This window comes from Rhamphochromis longiceps, linkage group LG7 (genome assembly GCF_057381845.1).
Source record: "Rhamphochromis longiceps isolate RC_006_pf linkage group LG7, R_longiceps_female_GT1.1, whole genome shotgun sequence".
NCBI classification, from domain to species: Eukaryota; Metazoa; Chordata; class Actinopteri; order Cichliformes; family Cichlidae; genus Rhamphochromis; species Rhamphochromis longiceps.
In genome coordinates, this window is record NC_140563.1 from 68,970,526 (window position 1) to 68,991,446 (window position 20,921).

At 43.3% G+C, this 20,921-nt stretch overlaps 2 protein-coding genes across 3 annotated transcripts; both read left to right on the forward strand.

Moving 5' to 3' along the window:
* The first annotated feature begins 3,023 nt into the window (after positions 1-3,023).
* Positions 3,024-7,719, forward strand: LOC146666892 (zinc finger protein 277-like). Of its 2 annotated transcripts, none has more exons than XM_085415022.1 (9): positions 3,024-3,153; positions 3,428-3,516; positions 3,630-3,712; positions 4,085-4,176; positions 4,879-4,989; positions 5,391-5,487; positions 6,517-6,559; positions 6,645-6,819; positions 7,014-7,719. In XM_085415022.1, the coding sequence occupies exons 1-9, from the start codon at positions 3,119-3,121 to the stop codon at positions 7,201-7,203; spliced, it is 915 nt and encodes a 304-aa protein (XP_085271148.1). In that variant the 5' UTR covers positions 3,024-3,118; the 3' UTR covers positions 7,204-7,719. The 2 variants fall into 2 exon arrangements, with proteins under 2 accessions (XP_085271148.1, XP_085271149.1); XM_085415023.1 differs by lacking the exon at positions 3,630-3,712 and adding an exon at positions 3,767-3,849.
* Positions 7,720-13,028: 5,309 nt separating this feature from the next.
* Positions 13,029-15,176, forward strand: LOC146666893 (uncharacterized). The gene is made up of 4 exons (XM_085411451.1): positions 13,029-13,562; positions 13,704-13,955; positions 14,523-14,609; positions 14,784-15,176. The coding sequence occupies exons 1-4, from the start codon at positions 13,433-13,435 to the stop codon at positions 14,870-14,872; spliced, it is 558 nt and encodes a 185-aa protein (XP_085267577.1). The 5' UTR covers positions 13,029-13,432; the 3' UTR covers positions 14,873-15,176.
* Positions 15,177-20,921: the final 5,745 nt, after the last annotated feature.

Below are 20,921 nucleotides of genomic sequence, written 5' to 3' on the forward strand. Positions count from 1 at the left end.
GGATTTTAATGAATCGATATCACGTTATCCAAGCCAGAATCGATATTAATCGATGAATCGATTATTAAAACCCACCCTAGTCTTGCGGCATGTTTCGTACATTTGTGGAATGGCGACATGGGAAAAGTAGTTCCCTGAGGGGATGCGGTATCTCCGGTCCACTTTATGTATCAGACTGGTGAAGCCGCCTCTGCTAACTGTATTTATAGGCATCATGTCTTTGTCAAAAAATGTGTAATGGCCTCTGTTATTTCTTTGTAGCGCTTCCACGTTTTCTCATAAGGAGTTCCACTTGAAAAACTCGGATACAGAGACGGCCGTTGGACTGCGGCGCTCTTTGTCTTAACATTAGCAACATTAGCTAGCCCTGTCTTTCTGGAACTCTTCAAACAGTTCTCTGTGGTCGTGTTGAAGATGATGGTGGAGTCGTGTTTCCTCTGGTGGTTGCCACGAGTGTTCGGCAAGTTTTGCAGAGCACCTGTGTTTGGAGAACGTCGTCTTTACCAAATCCAAAGTACCTCCAAATAAGCGAGGTACTATTTTTTAGCCACGAGTTCATAGTCAGTAGCGTTCTCGTCATGCGTCTCGCTCTCAGCCATTACAACTCCGACTCGTCGCTGCAGCGTTGTTCGCTCCCCACCTACATAGGAGGCGGGCCTCTAATCCATTTGATTGGTTAATGCCGTGAAGGGCTCTGGTCGACTGGTCAAATGTGTAAAGGGGTTTCTTTGATTGGCAAATTCTTTAAAGCACGTGCGTAAACATTTTAAGGTACCCAATTATCGCAGTTTGCGCCGTCTTTTGCAATGGGCCCATCGCACAGGCTGATATTCCGATGACAATAAATTTTTTATTTATTGTGCAGGCCTAGTACACAGCTGACAGCTCTATTTGACAACTGTTAGAATTCATATTATGGCAAGAACCAATCAGCGAAGGAAACAACAGTCTGTCATTTCTTTAAGAACTGAAGGTCAGTCAATCCAGGAAATTGCAAAAACTTCACAAAAACCATAAAGCGCTACAAAGAAACTGGCTCACACGAGGACCGTCCCAGGAAAGCAAGAGCCAGAGTCCCCTCTGCTGCTGAGGATACATTCATCCACCAGCCTCAGAAATCACAAGTTAACAGCTACTCAGATCAGAGCGCAGATAAATGCCACATAGAGCTCCAGTAACAGACACACTCTACATCAGCTGTTCAGAGGAGACTGTGTGAATCAGGCCTTTATGGTCAAATAGCAAGCAGAGGAGATTAGTTTGGGCCAAGAAACACAGGGAATGGACATTAGACCATCTGTGCTTTGGTGTGATGAGTCCAAATCTGAGATCTTTGGTTCCACAAAGGTGAACGATGGTCTCTACATGCATGGTTCCCACCATGAAGCATGGAGAAGGAGTGTCTGGTAGTGTGTGCGCCAGTGAACATGAACTTTTAAAACTCAAAATATTTTTTTATATACTGGTTAAAAGTGTTTGTGAAATACTTTGTTCTTTATGCTGGACTAACAAACTGCAGTCACAAAGACTGACTGTGAGCACTTTTCGGTGATTACAGAGTCATAATAACGTGTCATATATGAGATTATCACCATGGCATGACATCACATCATGTATGTATTTGCAATATTTAAAAAAAACAGCTGACAGTGTGTTTTCATATTTTCATTCTGTGCTTAAAGGGAGAAAGGTTTATTATTTCTGCAGTATTGCTGTCATTGCTTTTATCTATAGTTTTTTTGTTGTTGTTGAGAATAACAGAGTGAGTCAGACTGCAGGATGAACACTGAGCTGTTTGTGCCCCCCAGTGGTCTTTGACCACAACGTGCTTCCAGTGAATTCCCGAATCCAAGCTGTGTGTCATCAGCAGCCACTCCACCTTAAAACTGACTTCACGTATAAAACTTGGGTCATTTATTTAAGAATTTGCACCATATCCAGCCTTCTTGTGCCCCCCTGTACAGAAACTCAAATGTTATTTTCAGACTTTTATTTTAGGGAGCCTTACACCTGTACACATGGTACACATTCACAAATAACGTTTCATTTAAAAATTTGTAATAGAGGGGAGGACACATATGCTAATGTAATGTTAATAAATGGGTATTTATGAACACTAAACTTTCATGTTCAGAGAACACGCTCAGGTATATCTTGAGGATCTGAGTGTTCATGTGATTTATATTCTTTGCTATATATATGCAACAACGTCCAACGTTACATGTTAGTCAACTTCATTCACATTAATTAACCTTCAGCTATCGAAACTTGAGTTTTTATATTTCCTTGAACCACTTGAATGCACCTTTTCTAATTCGTGTTTTACCGGGGGTCCGCGAAGGCGCTTCGTTGGCATTTTACGGCCTCCGATTGGTTCGATTTGTGTTATTTGCACCACGTGACACCAGACATGGCCGCCAGCGAGCCGAGTAAAGACGGTAAGTGTGACTTTTTAAACGTGTCCGCGGCTTTAATGCTGATATCTGGTGGTCTGCGTGCAAAGGTTTGGGTGTCGGTGACTCTCCGAGTCTGTGGGAATCCACAATCAGCAGAAAAAAGGCTAAAAAAAATCAGAAAAGCAGGCGGGAACCCGCCCGGCTAAGCTAGCAGGCTAGGAAATAGCTGGGCTGCTAACTGTGATTATACAGCAATCTCTATATTCAGTCAGTACTCAGTCTGACAGCTGTGAAGTTTATTCAGGATTTAACAGCGTGTAAAGTCTGAGTTCGATTAATGAGTTATTTAATTCATTAATTTATTTATTTTTTTACTTTTAGATCATAGTTTTGTCCCCACGGGTGATGAAAATAATTGTATACAGACAGATTTTTGTAGATCAGAGGGAAATGCTTCTTCATGCCAGGCTGTACATTCTCGCTTCCGCTTGGTTTTGACTCACCTGGTCTGGAGTAGAGTGTGTGTGGTATATAAGGTGTAGTCTCTCTTCTGCTTTCTCAGGTAAGGACAGCATTCTGGAGCCGCTGTGTTTCCCCGATCAGCCGGCTGACACCTCCAGCCCTCCGGTGTTCAATGTCCCGGCTCCGAGCCGCTGGTCTGCCTGTTCTGCTCTGAGTCCGTCCCACCACCGCGGAAAGACGTCCTCCTCAGACACCTGCTGATGGAGCACAAGCTTGTCATCGCCGACGTCCCAAAGTACGAGCCACACATGCTCCGGCTCACTCGTTTAACTCTCGGGAACACGTTTGGATGTTTTTAGCATTTGGAACTCGATCATTTCACCAAAGACTTCCTGTAATTATTTGGGGTGATGGGGGGAAACCCTTACCTTACAAGTATAAATATATACAACAAGTCCAGCATGTCCACGCCTGTTAGTGTGCTGCTTTTATGAACCGTGACGAAGTGTTTCTGTGCGCCGGTAAACCTGGCTGTGAGTCGGTTTTTACTGACGAGTTTCCTCCATCAGGTACTTGCTGTACTGGAAGGGCAGATTCCTCGAGCAGCCGCTCACAGATTTCTGCAGCGTCATCAAAACCAACTCCACGGGCCCAGTCGGTGAGTTCACTCAAACCCACAGAGGACCTGACCTTTCAAAGTGAACCACGCACACTTCCTCCAGCTCTGATTAATGACTCATTAAAAACTCTTCTTCCTCGCTGACCTGACAGAGAAGCAGGAGGACTACTTCCTGCTGTGTGACGTCCTTCCAGAAGACAGAGTCCTCCGAGAGAAGCTGCAGCAGAAACGACTGGTGAGGAGACGTGACACTCGGAGGACTCTGTCTTCTTCCTCGCTGACCTGACAGAGAAGCAGGAGGACTACTTCCTGCTGTGTGACGTCCTTCCAGAAGACAGAGTTCTCCGAGAGAAGCTGCAGCAGAAACGACTGGTGAGGAGACGTGACACTCGGAGCATCCTGAGTGAATCTTGTGCTGCTGGAAGTTTCGTTTCTTTTAAACTTTATTTTGAGGCAAAGTCTGAAAATCAGGAAAAATCAGAAAAATTGCAGATTTGAGTGATTTGACACGCTTTGTGTCGTTGTAACCTCTGCACTTTAAATATCTGAGCACTCTGAGGTAGTTTTCTGAAGAATTCCTCTGAGCTCTTCTTCTGTGCTCCCACAGGAGGAGGTCCTGGAGCAGCAGCAGAAGGAGCGAGACGACAGCAGCTTCCATCGTCTCTGCATGTTCTGCAGCGAAGAGTTCCCGGGAAACAGGTAACGCGCCGCGGGATTCCCATCAGTCCTGGAAACCTCACGTGTGTTAGATTAAAGCAGACAGAAGGTAGAGCTTCCTGAAATCATGTGACTAAAAGCTTCTTTGCTTCCTGTAGTCATCTCTTATGATCCAACCCCCAAAAAGCTGCTTTGACCCATAATTCCATAAACATCATTCAGTGACATGTCTGAGCCTGAACCAAGAAGCTGATCTGAGACCAGTGCAGCTCCTCACCCTTCTTCCTCTCCTGCTAAGGGTCAGGTCTGAGACCTGTGCAGGTGTGCGCTGGTTCATGAATGGCATGAAGGTGTGACTCACTGGTGTTTACCACAGTTCTTGTGTGGATCTGTGTCTTACCTCCAGTTAAGCTTCCATCCATCCATTTTCAGTCACTGTGTTGGTTCGCAGATGCTCGGCCTCCCTCTGCACAGGCACCACCTCCAGCTTCTTGCGGGAGGACGCCGAGAGACATAACCCGCGTCCGCTCCGGGTCTCCTCACATTTGGACATGCAGCGGCCCATGGCGAGAGAGGCTGCTTCCCTCTGTCTGCCACTATGGGCACGCTGCGTGGATCTTGAAGTCTTGTCCAAATGGGAACTTCTGGACGAAGCCCAAAGGACTGCAGCGCAGTGCTAACAGTGATGATGTCAGCTGATGTTTTCTTTTGTTTATTAAAAATGGCTCCACGTGCTGTTTCCAGGTCGTCTCTGCTGAACCACATGGCCAGAGAGCATTCCTTCAGCATCGGACTGCCGGACAACATCGTCTACTGCAGCGAGTTCCTCGACACGCTGCAGGACAAACTGGACAGGTACGCTAATCGTTGCTTTTTATTCACAGCGTTAAGTTTTGTTTCGCGCGCCTTTTCATTTTGCTCCCCTCGCTTCAGTCTGCAGTGTCTGTACTGCGAGAAAACGTTTCGAGATAAAACCACGCTGAAGGATCACATGAGGAAAAATTGATCTCCAGCGCTAACCAGGTGCTGAACCAGGTGCTGTGAGCTCGGGGTAGCTGTGGATCAGGAGGTGCAGCGAAAGGTTGGAGGTTTGATCCCCGGCTCGATCCCAGATACTGAACCTTGGATTGTCCCTCCTGATAATATTCTTATTTACTGTGTCAGCCTGGATGCAAAAGTTTCAATCAAGTCCACTTCCTAGTCCTCCTCTGATCCTGTGTAAATGTCTGCTCGTGTCATCTCTGTATCGTCCGCAGTGATTGGTCGGACTGGCAGGCTCATCCGGTCTCTGCAGTGTGTCTGTTCTGTGATCACCAATCGGAGACGTTGGAGCAGATCTACGCGCATATGAAGGTACGGGAACGTAGAAGTTTCAGAGAAGGAAAATATCGTTTTCTGCTTTTCATCCCTGAAACGATTCTGCAAAGGCTTCTGGGAGAACGGAGACAGTGCACACTAACAGGAAACGATCTGCTTCCTGAGGTCTCTGCAAACATATGAATCCATCGTTCGCACAAAACATGGATTTTACTCAGAAAGTGCCCTCACACACAGACGGACCGAAGCTGAAGAGCTTTTAAAATGAAGCGCCTTTTATTTTGAAAAGTTTCCAAATAAATACATGATTGTCAAACCTTTAACGAGCAAATAAAAATGTTTCCTCGTTGTTGGGTCTGTGTTTCCACAGGCCCCGCTAGTTTAGAGACTTATTCATCATGAAGGAAACAAGACATAACAGAACATCTTCAACCGGTTTTTCACTCGCTAACGAGGGAAGTCTTTGGTCAAGAACCAGCTCTTGGAGCCCACGCCCCTGTCCTGTCTCAGGCCCGAAGTCCTTCAAAGAGCAGCTTCCCCCGTAGCTATTTATTGACATGGCAGTTACAATACACAATACAACACAAGCACCTCCCACTGTAAAACCCCCCAATGGTTCTAAGACGTGTGTGTGTGTGTCTGTGTGTGATAAAAGCAGGAAGCTCACAACAGATCTGTCAGGATGCATCTGCAATAAAAGCTCCCCCAGCACAGAGTGGCTGGAGAGGTCAGAGACAAAGGAACGTCTTGATCCTATAGGTTGAACTCAGACCGTACAAATTTAAGAAACACGATGACAACATTCAACAATTAGACTTAACACTCGTGAACAATAAATAAATCTAGGATTGGACGTCGACTGCAGTCCGATTTTGTCGTTGATTAAACGTTCTGGTTTAAAGTCAGAACCAGTTTCCCAAACGTGACTCTAAGTTTGTGCTCACGAGTGACGAGTTTACCTGAGAGGCAGAAAAGTTTCTCTCTGCTTTCTGGTTTTGTTATTTATGAAGTCTGTAACGGGCGTCGCGTGCGTGACCCTGACATCTTTCTGTTTTGTGTTTGCAGGAGGCTCACGGCTTCGACCTCCACCTCCTTAAGACCGAGCTCAGTGGGTGAAATCGCCGTGGTAATTCGAGCGCAGTTTGCTTCTATTTCTTCCTTCTGAGTGTTTCTAATGTTCTGTCCTCCCTCAGACCTCAAGTTCTACCAGCAGGTCAAACTGGTGAACTTCATCCGGCGGCAGATCCATCAGAGCCGCTGCTACGGCTGCACGCGGATGTTCGACTGCCGGGCGGACGCCCTGCGTCACATCGCGGCTGAAGGTCACGTGATGAAACTGCCAGAGATGTCCGCCTGGGACCAGCCGCAGTAGGTTTAAGGAAGCGCCTGCAGAATTAACCAATGAGAGCGCGGGCTTTAAAGCTGGCGTACAGCTGCTGATGAACGTGGTCAACGCCACAGATGTTTACACTTCATTTGGAGTATCTTTATCAGCTGAGGAAAATGGCGTCCTTTTTGGGACTAATTTGAGCCTGAGCACTAAACGTCGTCTCGCTCCGCAGGTATTACTTCCCCACGTACGAGAACGACGCTCTCCTGTGCACGCTCTCTGACAGCGAGGAAGGCGACGGTGACGAGGAGCATCGCGGCGAGGAGATCCCGGTCATCGCGGAGGACATCTCTAACCTGAGAGCGCTGAAACAGTCCAGTGTCCTCAAGCAGCTGCTGAAGGAGCGAGGAGGCAGCAGCTAGGACCACAGACGGACACGTGTCATACGTTTGACTCAAAGGCGTCTCTGACGTCGGCTGAGCTCAGCTCATGGTGACCACATCCCACATGGCTGGAACGCAGCGGCACGGGTTTGAGTCCGGCCCTTTCCCTCTCAACTATTTCCTGTACGTCTCTACTTAGTAAAGATAAGAAAGGCAAAAGAAGAGTCCTCTCCACAGCTGGACACGCGGACGCCATGATGTCCGCTGAAACGTAATTGCTCTGCCTCGTGCAATGAAGCTGAAACATGCGTTTTCTTGAATATGAATTTTAGTACTCGAGTAAAAATGATTTTCTTTTGTAACTTGTAACTGAGCTGGATTCAGTGCTGTGGTGGACGAGCTCATCGTCAAGATGAGACGAGAGACTCTTTATTGTCATTGCACAGTCACACTTAGAACAACAGCACTACACAATTGCAAACTGTCCCGCGTCGGCACTACGCACAACACAAACAACACAACACAGGAACTTAATAAATGAAAAGAATGAGTGTATGTTTTACTGCACATTGTTGTTATTATTGTTGTTGTTGTCCCCTCAGAAAGCCCAGGGACGTCTCGTGACTGAAACATCTGTCCTATTTGGTGTTTCTGTTGTTTTTCTGCATCGCTTTGCTGAGCGACACCTGCCGTATGGTGGAGCCGAACTGCAGCGCTCAGAGTTTTCACCGCGTCCTTCGCGTCCAGGCTCACGTTCACGAACATGCAGCACTGAGGAGAGAAACGAGAGGTCGCTGCAGGAACTCACTGCTGTCAAACTTCCTGTTTTATCCTCATTTCGTACTCTGGCAGGCTGTAGGACATTTTGGACAATCTATAATCTTCTAACACAAAAACATACAAGTGTTCACTGAAGTAAACACACAGAGCAGTAGCAGATTTTTTTAAGTGTTTTATTTATTTTCATTTGCTGCTAACTGCCTTGTTTTCATTTGTAGTTTTTGTAGTAGGAAGAACTACAAAATCTACAAATAAACAAAGAGCAGTTAGCAAATGTAGTGCTCTCCACTATGTGAAGCCCTCACATGAATTTTTAGATTTTTCAGTTTAAGCCAATTAAATGAAATCCAAAAATTCAGCCCCAACAATCAAATGATCCCCTATGAGCAAGCACTCTGGCAACGGTGGAGAGGAAAAACTCCCTTTTAACAGGAAGGAACCTCTGGCAGAACCAGGCTCAGGGAGGGGCGGTCTTCTGCCATGACTGGTTGGGGGGTGAGGGGCAAAATTAAATCAAACATAAAGGAGAGCACAGCATATTTATGACAGGTCGGTGGACTGTGGCTCGAGTTCAAAAGATGCTCGAATCCCGCCTGAGGTGGTATGGACACGTGATTCGAAGCAATGAGAACTCAGCAAAAACGACTATTAAGGATCGACCCAGATGGACGCCGGCCTCGAGGCAGACCCCACAGAGCGGGACATTCGCTTCAGCTGAAAATCTTAGAGGCGACCCAGGAAGCTGCAGGAAACGCAATGGCACATCCGGCAACAGTTAAACCTACTTTAAGTAGGTTTACACCACACGAACCAGGCGATTCTCTTTCTGTTGTCTCTTGTTCCCGTACCGCTGGGCGCTGAAGATTTTCCACAGTTTGTCTGAGTTCTGCCATCTCTTGCCTCTGTTGTGTGTATTCTTGACTGAGTTCTATGTAGTTTTGACTGAGTTGTGCGTTTTCTAGCTTGAGTTGTGCGTTTTCTTGATCGAGTTGTGTGACATCGTGACTGAATTCTGTGCACATTTCAGTCACTCGTGCAAGTTCTTCGATGAGTCGTGTGTTTTGTTCAATGAGTCGTGCGTTTTGATGCCGGAGTTGCTCTCTCGTACGCTGCAGTGGGTTTGACCGATCTCCCTGTGACATTTTTGTAAAGGTTTAAGGCTCAAGGGTGTCAAAGGGTAGCTGTGTCTCAAACAACTGGCTCTTTCTGCTGTAAACTGTTGAACGAGCTCCTATTTATAGACTCGGTGGGCGTGGCAGAGAATGCGATGTCGCTGTGACAAAACAATGATCCTTTGATCTTCTCAAAGGATCATTGTGATGTCGCCGTGACGTCACGATGATCGTTCGAGAAGATCAAAGGAGCGCTGTGGATCATTCTGCGCATGCTCAGATCAATGAACGGGAGAACTATTTGTAAATACTTTGCTAGCTAACAAAGGTGCTTTTAGCAACAGCTGGTGGTGGTTCGTCGTTATCAACCCTTAAACTCGTGAACTGGCTCTCTAGCTTTTCGATTGCTACTGTTGTCTATCACATATGTATTATTTGGAACCCAGCTTACCTGTAAAAACAGACACACAGCAGGTAACAGGAACTACTCGGTGCGCCAGCTCGGCACCACTAGGCTGTGTCCCAATTCAGGGTCTGCACGCTTGAAGTACGCGCACTACGCACGGTGCGTACTATAAGTATGAGAAGTGCGGAAGTGAGAGGCTTGTGAAATAGGACGGTCTTGCCTTCGTCGCGCTGCTCAGGTTGCCTAGCAACCATGATACTAACCGCGAGAAACGTGTCATACAGCTTTGTGTGACAGAAACGAAGGAGAACATGTTTTGTTCATTTGAGACCAAAGGACCGTAAAACATGATTGTTGGGCTTCATTCCTGTGCTGAACAGTCATTTAAGATTAGCTAGTAAATAACAATTAGCTGATGTTGGTCATGAGACTAAAGTCATCTCACTGTGGTAATGTAAATATAATATGGCCAATATTAAAGTTATAGTCAGATTATTATGATATATTACAGCAGTGAGCTTGAACAGTTGTTTATATGTCCTATCACCTTAAATCTTCACTCAAAGACGAGTATCTGTGAGTGTGTATACAGATGTGTTATATATAAGAGACAAATATTGTTCGTTTAATACGTTGGCATTATTACATTTGGCTCAATGCTTACATATGTGTATAAAGCAAATGTACGAGCTGTGATAACTGTGTCTGATAGAATGAAGAGTAGACTGATATATGAAATATTCCTTTATTGGGTGAGAAAATCAGACCATGTCATAACTGCTGTAAGTCACACAGAATAGACATCAGAGCCTTAAACAGGCTGACGTCTGCTAAATGGGTCAAACTGGGCAGAAAGTCTACAAACACATAACATCCTTATAGAATATGATGTAACACTATAGATCAAACGATTGCTGATGTTGTCAGGGCCAAGATGATGAAAAGCTGTGGGAATTCTCTGAGGAGGTAGTAGGGACACAGGGAAACAGCCCTCACGGTGATTGTAGGGCACCAGCTGCCGCCATGTTGCTTCCCAGTGCATTCACGGTCTCTGTCGATGAAGGCGTGGTGAAAAGTGTGTAGCGTGCTGTTGTCGTCGCTGTTGTTTAACCACGATTCCATAAAAGCCAGAAAGTTCTGTACTCACGGAAGTGGTTGATGCAGGCTTGCAGCTTGTCACATTAGCAAGAATAATGGACGGGAGCGCTCGTTGTTTGTGTGTCTCTCTCCCCTCCTGGTCAGGGCCATGCAGAGATGTTTAAAGGGGCGGGTGCTCAAGTTAAAAAGGGGCACATTGAACCAGGCTGAATAACAACAACACACATTCATCAAGTATCTAATATGGGATTGCATCATACTATATCACTGTTGTGAGGTGGCAATAAGGCAAAGCAAACATAGCCTATGTTTTACCTGATGGGGTAAAATGTTGCTGTTGAGGGGTTTCTGCTGCTCCCACTGCTGATAGTGCAGGAGGGCAGGGCTGCGTATCCACACTTAACAACTCTTGCACTTAATCTATAATAAAATGATGACAGAAAATATAATGAAATATATTTGAAATAAAAATTTAATACAATTGGTTTCTTAATGTGTGTTCTTTAAAATACAGTGTGTGTTTATTAAATATCATAATTATAACTAGAAAAATTTGCATTTCCTGCAAAAATGCTGTGTGGATGCTTTAAAGCTGAAGCTGTCTGCTGAAAACAGCTGAAGAAGCTGAAGTCATTATTTGAAAAGTAGTTGAACTTTTAATAATTTTACAGAAGCATAACAACTTAGAAAAAAGGTAATAACTTAGCAGAAACTCTCTTCTCACTGCTGAGGTCTGGGAAGCGCTTCCGCTCCCTTAAGGCCAAAACAGAGAGAATGAGGAGGAGCTTCTTCCCCCAGGCTATTCGGACCCTGAACCAGGTGTAGGACCGGACTCTCCCACACATCACATCACCACATGCACCACCACACATTTCCTATAATTTATAATCCTTATAATCTCTTTCTGCTATTTGCACATTTTTTTACTGTAAATTTCTAAGTTAATTTGTAAATTTTGTAGTAACCTGTAAATTGTAAATACTGTAAAACATTTTTGTGTTATTTAATGGTCGGGCATTGTACAGCTACAAGCATTTCACCCCCATGTCATACTGTGTTGTGTGTGTGTGTGACAAATAAAATTTGAATTTGAAACATAACAACATAGCAGAAGTATTGTAATTCAGCAGAAATGTTCATATTTAGCACAAACATGAAAACTTGGAAGAAATGGTGTAACAGTAGAACAGTAGTATAATTTAGAAATAGAAACTCTTAGTAGAACTTAGTAGAAATGTAATATAGTAGCAGAAATACTATGATTTAGCAGAAAAGTAATAACTTAAGCAGACATTTTAGAAAAGCAAAATGGCCAGCAGAAAAAAGTTTTCTCAAAACTACTAGTTTTTCAACTGTGAACAATTGGCAGAAACATTAGAAAAGCCAGAAGGAAAAGCCAGCAAATACACAAGGGTAAGGCAAAACTGACATGCCTAACAATGTTTACAAATATGGAAACACACTCAGTAACTCAGTGACACATAAGACATGTCCAGAAAACAACGTGTACAAACATGGATGCAAACAAACAATATAATAATAGCTTCATAATGATTACAGGACATCAGACTATTTGTTCTTATAGCTTAATGATGCAGAATTATCACATAGAAATAAAAAACCTGAAGTTGTGCACTATTTGAACACGTTGCCTGCAGCACTGAAGGACTCTGCGACAGACGTGTGTCTCACCCTGGCAGCACCTGTCCTCTCCTCCGCTTCAGTTCGCCTCAACATAAGCTCGTCATATTCTGTGATATGATTTACTCTGAGGTGTTTGACGAGGGTAGTGATGTTGCCACAGCACCTCACTGTCTTGCCACATGTAAACATGCAAATCGCGTCTTGGCTGTTTGTGGAGGTAAAATGCATCCTCACATGACTCCGTTTAGGCTCAGCCATCCCATATGGAAAAGATATTTATAAATCTTATAAAGTTTGTATCGGTCTACATACAAGAGTGAAAACAGATATAAGATCCCTTGAAAAATTATATAAATGAAACTTGTATGTTTTGGATACTTACTAAAACAATATATGAAAGTAATAAGAAAGTGGCCACTTTGATGAGTAAATCATATAAGTTTTTACTATTTCTTTTCCATATGGGATTGTTGTGAGCGCACACACCAGGGGCAGTGTTGCCTACTTATTTAGTGAGTTTTCAGAGCCCTTTAGTGACTTTTTTTCTAAAAAGCAACTAGCGACAAATCTGGTGACTTTTTCTGGTGTTATTGGAGACTTATTTATGACAACGTTTTGATGTGAAAGGGCGTATCGCTCTTCTCACCAAGCAGCAGTGCTGCCGTGGGCACCTCGCCCACACCAAAGCGCTCACTGCTATCAGGACAGGAAATGTTCCCACTAGTGATGTGTCGGTTGTGAACGAAATGGCTCTTAGAGCCGGGTCTTTGACGTGAACGACGCGAGCCGTGGTTTTTTTTTTTCTTTCTCTCACCCTCTCTCTCGCACTTTTTTTCCGCTTCACTCCGCACGCGAGTCTTGTGCTTAACGGTGTGTTCACACCGAACACGATGGACGCGAGCGTCAGGTTTACATGTAAAGTCAATGGAAAAGCGCGATGACACACGATTGCGGTCCCGCAAAAATTCGGAAGCAGAAGCGTCGCGAAAACGCCTGAAATGCGCGTCAGTGTAGCGCGTGTGGCGTGTTTGACTTGCGAAAAAAGCCAGGCGCGTGAGTTTTTGTGTTGCATTTTGTGCATATGCGCATTTCGTGTCTACCGCTCAGTTGAAAGAACTGAACTCCAGCGTCAAATCGCGCCGCGACAACCAATCAGGAGCCTGGTGACGTGGCTCTGACCTTGGTCAAAGGGGCAGATCCAGCCAAAGCCCTCCATTCTTCATTCAGTATGGAGGAAAAGCTAATCAGTGCTGTGGCTAATCACCCCGAGCTGTATGATGCTAGCTGCTACTGCTACCGAGACAGGAATAAAAAGGACCTAGCTTGGAGACACATAAGTGAGGAGATCGGACAACCTGGTAAGTTCATAAATTCTTCTTTTTAATTTTCAGACTGACCCGATGAAGCCGCGCAAAAGCTAGCAAGCCCACCTACTGTCCCGCTATTTTCCCACTGATGTACAAATACCTTTCCGCTAACAAGATAATGCGTTTATTCAGAGGACATCTGCAGGAGAAAGTGGAAGAGCCTCAGGGACACCTATAATAAGGAGAAGAGGACAGAGAAGGAGAAGAGGAGTGGGTCTGCAGCAGGATCGGAGAGGAGATGGAAGTTCTTCGCGGTCATGGGGTTTCTGGACTCCTTCCTCACCCCGCGGGAGACTAGCGGAAATATGGTGCAGACCGTGGGGAACTTCTCCCCCGAGGACCAGGGACAGCCCGAAGAGGCAGCAGGGGAGTGTCAGTCAGAAGGTATGTTTACAATGAATTAATGTAGGCAGTTAATTTATGCGTGTTGTCATACAGGAATATATTTTGTTTATTAATAAACAGTATAAAGTAGTCCCGCTGTTCATCCGTCACCGCTTCGCCTTTTCGCTGATTTTTTTTATTGCACCGTACAGCTTTCAACAATGCGCATTGCATTCTGCAGCCCAAATGACAAATCTCCTCCGTGTCGTGTCTCCTGCGCTTGTCAAACTTATCATGTTTGGTTTTGATAACCATCACGTCCAATAGAAAAAACAGCACAAAAACACCCATAACTATGACCCTCATTCGGAAATAGACACCTGCACCGGGAGCGAAAAAGGCGCACGAAAGTGGCGCCGCAGACGGAGAAAAAGCGCGGCATAATACTTTTACGTTTTAAAATCGACAAAGGTTTGCACTTTGAGAATCAACTTGTAAGAACTGTGACTACTGTTCATGTGCTGCAATAAATGGGAGACCACTGTATATAATAATAAGTATATAATAATATAATATTCTCTATGATTATTGTCTTCAACCTGTTAACATTTAATATTGTCTTGATAGAGTCAAGTAATCATGCAGAGTCCTCCCCTGTTGCTTCTCCTGGCTCCCCAGTCCCTGGTCCCTCCACTCCTGCTGCTGCACCCGCAGGTATGAACATCAAGCACTGACAGCTTTTTATTTGCTTGGATTTCCTTGTGATCACCTTGACTAAATATCTACAACCAATCTGTTTATATCCTGGTTTTTTTCAATTTTGAAAATGAAAATCTAGTAGCAGCCTCCTTCTCATTTCTTTGTGTTGTTTTGTGCTGTGTTTTACAGGCCCACAGAGGAGGACAGCTCGAAGGCGGGCGAGAGACGGGTCCCAGGACGGTCCATCGGCGGTGGAGCTGGCCATCCTGAGTCCCTAAAGAGGCCACGCCCATCTCCAACAGAGCATTTTCTCCTCAGCCTTGTTCCTGCTCTGGAGAGCATGCCGCCTCAGACACGAGAATTCGTGAAATTTCAAATTTATAAATTAGCTTTTGAAAACAGCATAGGTGTGTTAAATTTGGAAACATTGGACCCTAATGATCAGTAGTTTTCTGATGAGGCAGCAGCTCTCCAGGGCAGAAACAATGTTCTCATTTTTCTCCTCCTTCTCCCTGAGGCTCTTCCACTCCAAGCTGGGTCCTTTTTATTCCTGTCTCTCTGTAAATAGTTAAATTTCATATATTTATGTTGAATGTTTTTGTTACTGAATTTATATATTTTTTCAAATAAACATTTATAATGACAAATGTCTCAGTTCTACTACACAGCAAATATTGGCACCTGACTTGACACAAGTAGAATTTATTTCATATTATACTAATGACAAAACATACTAATACAGTGTGATGCAAAAGTTTGGGCAACATTGTGAAAAGTAATTATTTTCCTGTACAAATCATTGGTTGTCACAATAAAAATTGTCAGTTAAATATATCATATAGGAGACACACACAGTGATATTTGAGAAGTGAAATGAAGTTCACTGGATTTACAGAAAGTGTGCAATAACTGTTTAAACTAAATCAAGCAGGTGCATAAATTGGCAACACAAAAAAAGAGACATGAAATAAATATTTAGTGTATATCAATGCGTGTGTCTCCTATATGATATATGCAAGTGACATTTTTTTACTGTAACAGCGATTCATAAAGGAAAATAATGACTATTAATAAGGTTGCCCAAACTTTTGCACCACACTGTATATAGGAACATAGTGAAGACAAGTTACTTACTCACAAAGAGCACGCGTATTTTTAGTGGTCCGGAGCTGCAGGAGAAACACAAGTTAACTCAGAGACACAGACTGATGCGACACAACCAGTAAGTAGGTGTACAGCGTACACTGTAGTGTGTAGCACCCAGGAGTATTAGCTTATTACGTACACGTTGGTAAGCTGTCTTGTTGCAACTGACGAACTGAAACAAACGAGCGTGCTGTGTGTGCAACAGCGCGACAAACATTACCTGTCCTTTTATTAACTGCACAGGTAGTGCTGGTCATAGCTGCTGGCTACCTGTGTAAGGCTGTCATGGGTCTGTAGCTCTGTCACCGTTTTAGGGAACATATTTCGTTTTAAAGTAAGTTTCCGGGCTTTTCCTGCCTTTCTGGAGGGATTATATTTCACTAAAAAACGATCTAATATGCATGTCCACATAATTATGCATTATTACAATATATTAAAACACACGCTGTATTTTAAAGAACATGCATTAAGAAGCAGATTATATTAGATTTATATTTTAAATAAGACAAAATTGGGATTTTACAGCAGTAAAATGATTGTATCTCTACAGTTTAAACATGTAATAAGCTTTGCCCTGCACAGAGTGGATAGTGAAACAAATGGAATCATCATAAATACCTTCCATCCATCCTTCCGCTTACCCTTTTCAGGGTCGCGGGGGGCGCTGGAGCCTATCCCAGCTGTCATAGGGCGAGAGGCGGGGTACACCCTGGACAGGTCGCCAGTCTGTCGCAGGGCCGACACACAGGGACAAACAACCATTTGCACTCACATTCACACCTAGTGGCAATTTGGATTATCCAATTAACCTATCCCCTCAAGCTGCATGTCTTTGGACGGTGGGAGGAAGCCGGAGTACCCGGAGAGAACCCACACAAACACGGGGAGAACATGCAAACTCCACACAGAAAGACCCCGGCCTGATGTTGGAATTGAACTCAGGACCTTCTTGCTGTGCGGCAACAGTGCTAACCACTGTGCCACCGTGCTGCCCTCATCATAAATACATTATTTCATATTTATTACTTCCCCCTCCTCATTGCTTTATTATTGTAGCTCTAGTAATAAATAATAATGTAAGGATTCTGGATCAGCACCATGATGCCCATAGTATATACAGTATTCTGAAGGAGGTCTAAAATGTCATTGTGTGTGCGTGCATGTGTGTGTTTTATTTAGATGGATTTTTAAAAAAAATATTACTCATGATATAACATTGTCCAGACATGCCTGGTAAGGACATGAGGAGGAAACAGCAGAGCTGTGTGAGGCTACTAAAGGCAGTGCTATAACATTTTTCTGTCATCATTTTATTTTAGATTAAGTGCTGGAGTTGTTAGGTGTGGATAATTAGATTATAGTTTATTGCAATAGCAAGTTGTGCCTTGTTCTCAGATAGACAGCAAGTGGAGAGTGATATATGAAATGATGGGATGGAAGGAAGAAGAGAAGCAAAGAGTGATTCACAGGCAGAGCCTAAATTATTTCTCACAGTTTTTTGTTGCCTTATGGTTCCAAGCGCTGTCACCAATCTTTGCATTTTGTTATTATCTCATGACACAGCTACCATCTCTCCTATGGACTTTTTAATGTTTACAGTCTCAGATCAACACAGCCCTGCCCTCCAGCACTATCCACAGCACCCTCAACAGCAACATTGTACCCATCAGGTAAAGCATCGGCTACGTTTGCTTTGCCTTGTTGCCCATATTAGATTCTTGATGAATGTGTGTTGTTGTTATTCAGCCTGGTTCAATGTGCCCCTTTTTAACTTTGAGCACCTGCCCCTTTAAACCTCTCTGCATAGCCCTGGTTAAATGTCACCGTTATTATTAGCCGGCCCGGAAACAGCGTATTTTATTTATTGTATCTCAAATTATAGCGTCATAATGATTACAGGACATCAGATTACTTGTTCTTATCACTTAATAATGCAGAGCTCATCATATAGAAATAAAAAAACTGAAGTTGTGCGCTATTTGAACACGTTGCCTGCCTGCAGCACTAAAGGACTCCATGAGAGACGTCTGTCTCGCCCTAGCAGCACCTGTCCTGTCCTCCTCTTCAGTTCGTCTCAACATACACTCGTCATATTCTGTGATATGATTTACTCTGAGGTGTTTGACAAGGTTAGTGATGTTGCCACAACCATACATGCCAACCCTCTCGATTTTTCCGGGAGAATCCCGGAGCCACCATTCTCCCGAATTTCCACCTGGACAACAAAATTGAAAAACCATATCGCAGAATTCATAGCGCCGCCGAGCCAATTCCAGTTTCCAACAATGGCGGCAGCTACTTAGTTTTAATATCACTCTTATTTCTCTTTCTGGGTCGCAAAAAGAAAAAAACAACTTTTGACATATTTTCAGGTGAGAATGTAGCTGTGTAAACTTCAAATATCTGAGCCGACACATCGTCTTCAAACCCCCGCGGTCTTTCGCTACTCGGGTTAAACATGATATATAAGTCACTTTGATAACTTAAAAATGTTCTTGTTTGGCTTTTTCAGTGTTTTATTTGTTCGTGAGTAAATCTGTTTGGCTGAGATTAAAGTTATTAGATTAGATTAAATTAAACTTTATTAATCCCTCGGGTGGGTTCCTCCGGGGTTTTCACACAGCTGAATAAACATCAAACAGAAAACTAATTAAAGAAAGTGTGAGACGGTCGAGAGTTTACGTCAGCGCCCGGTTATATTTTAGATAGCAAGGAACAGACGGCAGAGTTTCACTCCATCGAGGGAACTCGTGACGTACTACCTGGCTTTCTTTAGACCGCGAAGGGCGGGTCCTCAGGTGGAAGCAGCCTCTGAATTTGGACTCCCCCGCTGTTTCGGTGATGGTGACATTTAACGTATTTTATCCGATAAATAAACACTGTAAAATGTGCCCTTTTGATTGTCTCCCTAATTCTGAGGTTTCAAGGTTGGGAAAGTATAGCCACAACACCTCACTCGTGGAGCACTTTTTTGCCACATGTATCCAAACCACGTCTCAGCTGTTTGTGGAGGTAAAATACGTCCGCACAATTAGGCTCAGCCATTGTTGTGAGTGCGCGCGCCAAGGGGCTGCGAGACATTTATACAGCCGTATTTCGCACATGACTATGAAAGGCGGAAGAGCAAGTAGATCCTTTGAATGTAGACAATCCGAATGTTATAGTTTCTTTCCACTACGTTGCTGTTAATGATAAACTACAAATTAACCCTAAATTACTAAAAAATATCGATATATTTCAGGATCAATCCGCACATCACTAATACTAATCATCCACAACTATTTTCAGTTGCAGATGATAAAGGATTCAGAAAGTTTATTCATGCGGGCCCATATGACAGAGAAGGTGAATGTTCTTTTTGTTTTCATATTTTAATTTATATTTAATTATATTGTGTTGTTTCACTTTAAATTTGTAAAAGGAAAAAGCTGAAAATTTAAATAGTTAAAAGTTGAAATGTTGGTTTTTGTATTATATGATTTATTTATTACATTTTATGTGGAGTGAATAAATAAAAGTATATTTACGGTGGCCCCTAGAGACAAAGCATGTACAAACTCCAAAACACGGAAAAACTCGAAAAAACGTAAAAACTCCATAGCACGTACAAACTCCAAAACACAGGAAAAACTCAGAAGCACGTAAAAACTAAAAACACGTACAAAAGACAACAGAAGTGCTCCAGGATGCTCGTGCGCAGTGTTGAACTTTTGTTACCTAGAGGCTACACAAGCCAGGAAGTACCAACGACCAGATTTGGTGTGTGGTAGTAACAGGTAAATGAACATTTGTTTTAAATTATCTGAATGAGTGCTTGTGTATAAATACACAAACAATACACATATGCTTTCAATTGTGTAATTTAACTGATCTAGGTAGCTCTGTTTTGGAAGTTCAGTTAACGCTAAAAATGTGTTTTGGAGTTTGTACGTGTTTTGTCTCTAGGGGCCACCACATATATTTATATATAAACATATATAAATAAAACCACTTTTTTGTTTACCATTAGTAACTCCTTTTGTGCATAATTTTATATTATTGTTAATAATAAATAATTTAAAGCAACAAAACAACCTGAAGAGCCGGTTGGGAGCCAAAAGAGCCGGCTCTTTTTAGTGAGCCGAGCCGAAAAAGCCGGTTCTCTAAAAAGAGCCGGAAATCCCATCACTAGTTCCCACCTGTGCGTCCAAACTGCAAATGAACCGCGCATGAGCGAAGCCGCTGCTCCCACACTGACTGTAACACAGTCAATTCTTCCTTTACTCTTATGTTGTTTTGTGGATCACAAGGTTTAAAAACACACACACACACAAAGTAACTCCACCAGAGTGCCTATTTCGGGTCACTTTTGCCGGTCCAACACAGATGAAGGAGTAGGGATGGAATTGTGACATAAAAAAAAACCCAAATAAAAACCAATAATCACTAAAAAAAAATTTAATTTGTAGTTCTAAGTCACTTCTAAATGCATTTAGGGCATTTTTTACTCACTTTATGTCTCTTCTTTTTTTTTCTCACCTACAACGTGGAAAAATTAGGCGATGGTGTCTTTTAGCAACTTCTAGAGACTTTTAGGAAAGCCAATAGCGATTTTCCTAACCGAGGAGTTGGCAACACTGGCCAGGGGCTGCAACACTAGGTCCCCTAACTTTCAGAAGCTGTTGAAAGGATAAAGTTGTGGTATATCAGTGGTTAGAAATACCATTACTACTTTAGGATTAGTGTAACACAAAGTCAGGGCTGACCTGGGACCATGTCTGTGAGTCACAGTGCGCAGCATGTGCTGCTAATGCTAACTGCTAACTAAAAGCCAAAAATCCAGAATTTGTTACGCTGGCTGCTGGGCTCAGTGGGTTTTTGCAGCAGCTCTACCTGTACTAGATGCACCTGCTCCTTGTCGTTTCTATCTCTGACTTCATGTCCTCTACAAGAGTTTTTTTTTATTTTTTATCTTCAAATGTTCAATAAAAACATGTATCACTAATTCATAACGAAGAAAGCTTTGTAACTATCCCCACTGGTGAAGACTGTGTCATTTCCACAATACTGCCCTCACAAACGATTGGCTCCTGGGAAGTCGTGCAGGCCCTGAGATGTCGATTTGAATGTGCCAGTCCTCATAGAGTAGGAAAGAAGTAACTTAGCAGGAATATTGGAAAATCAATATTCCCAGCTGGAAAA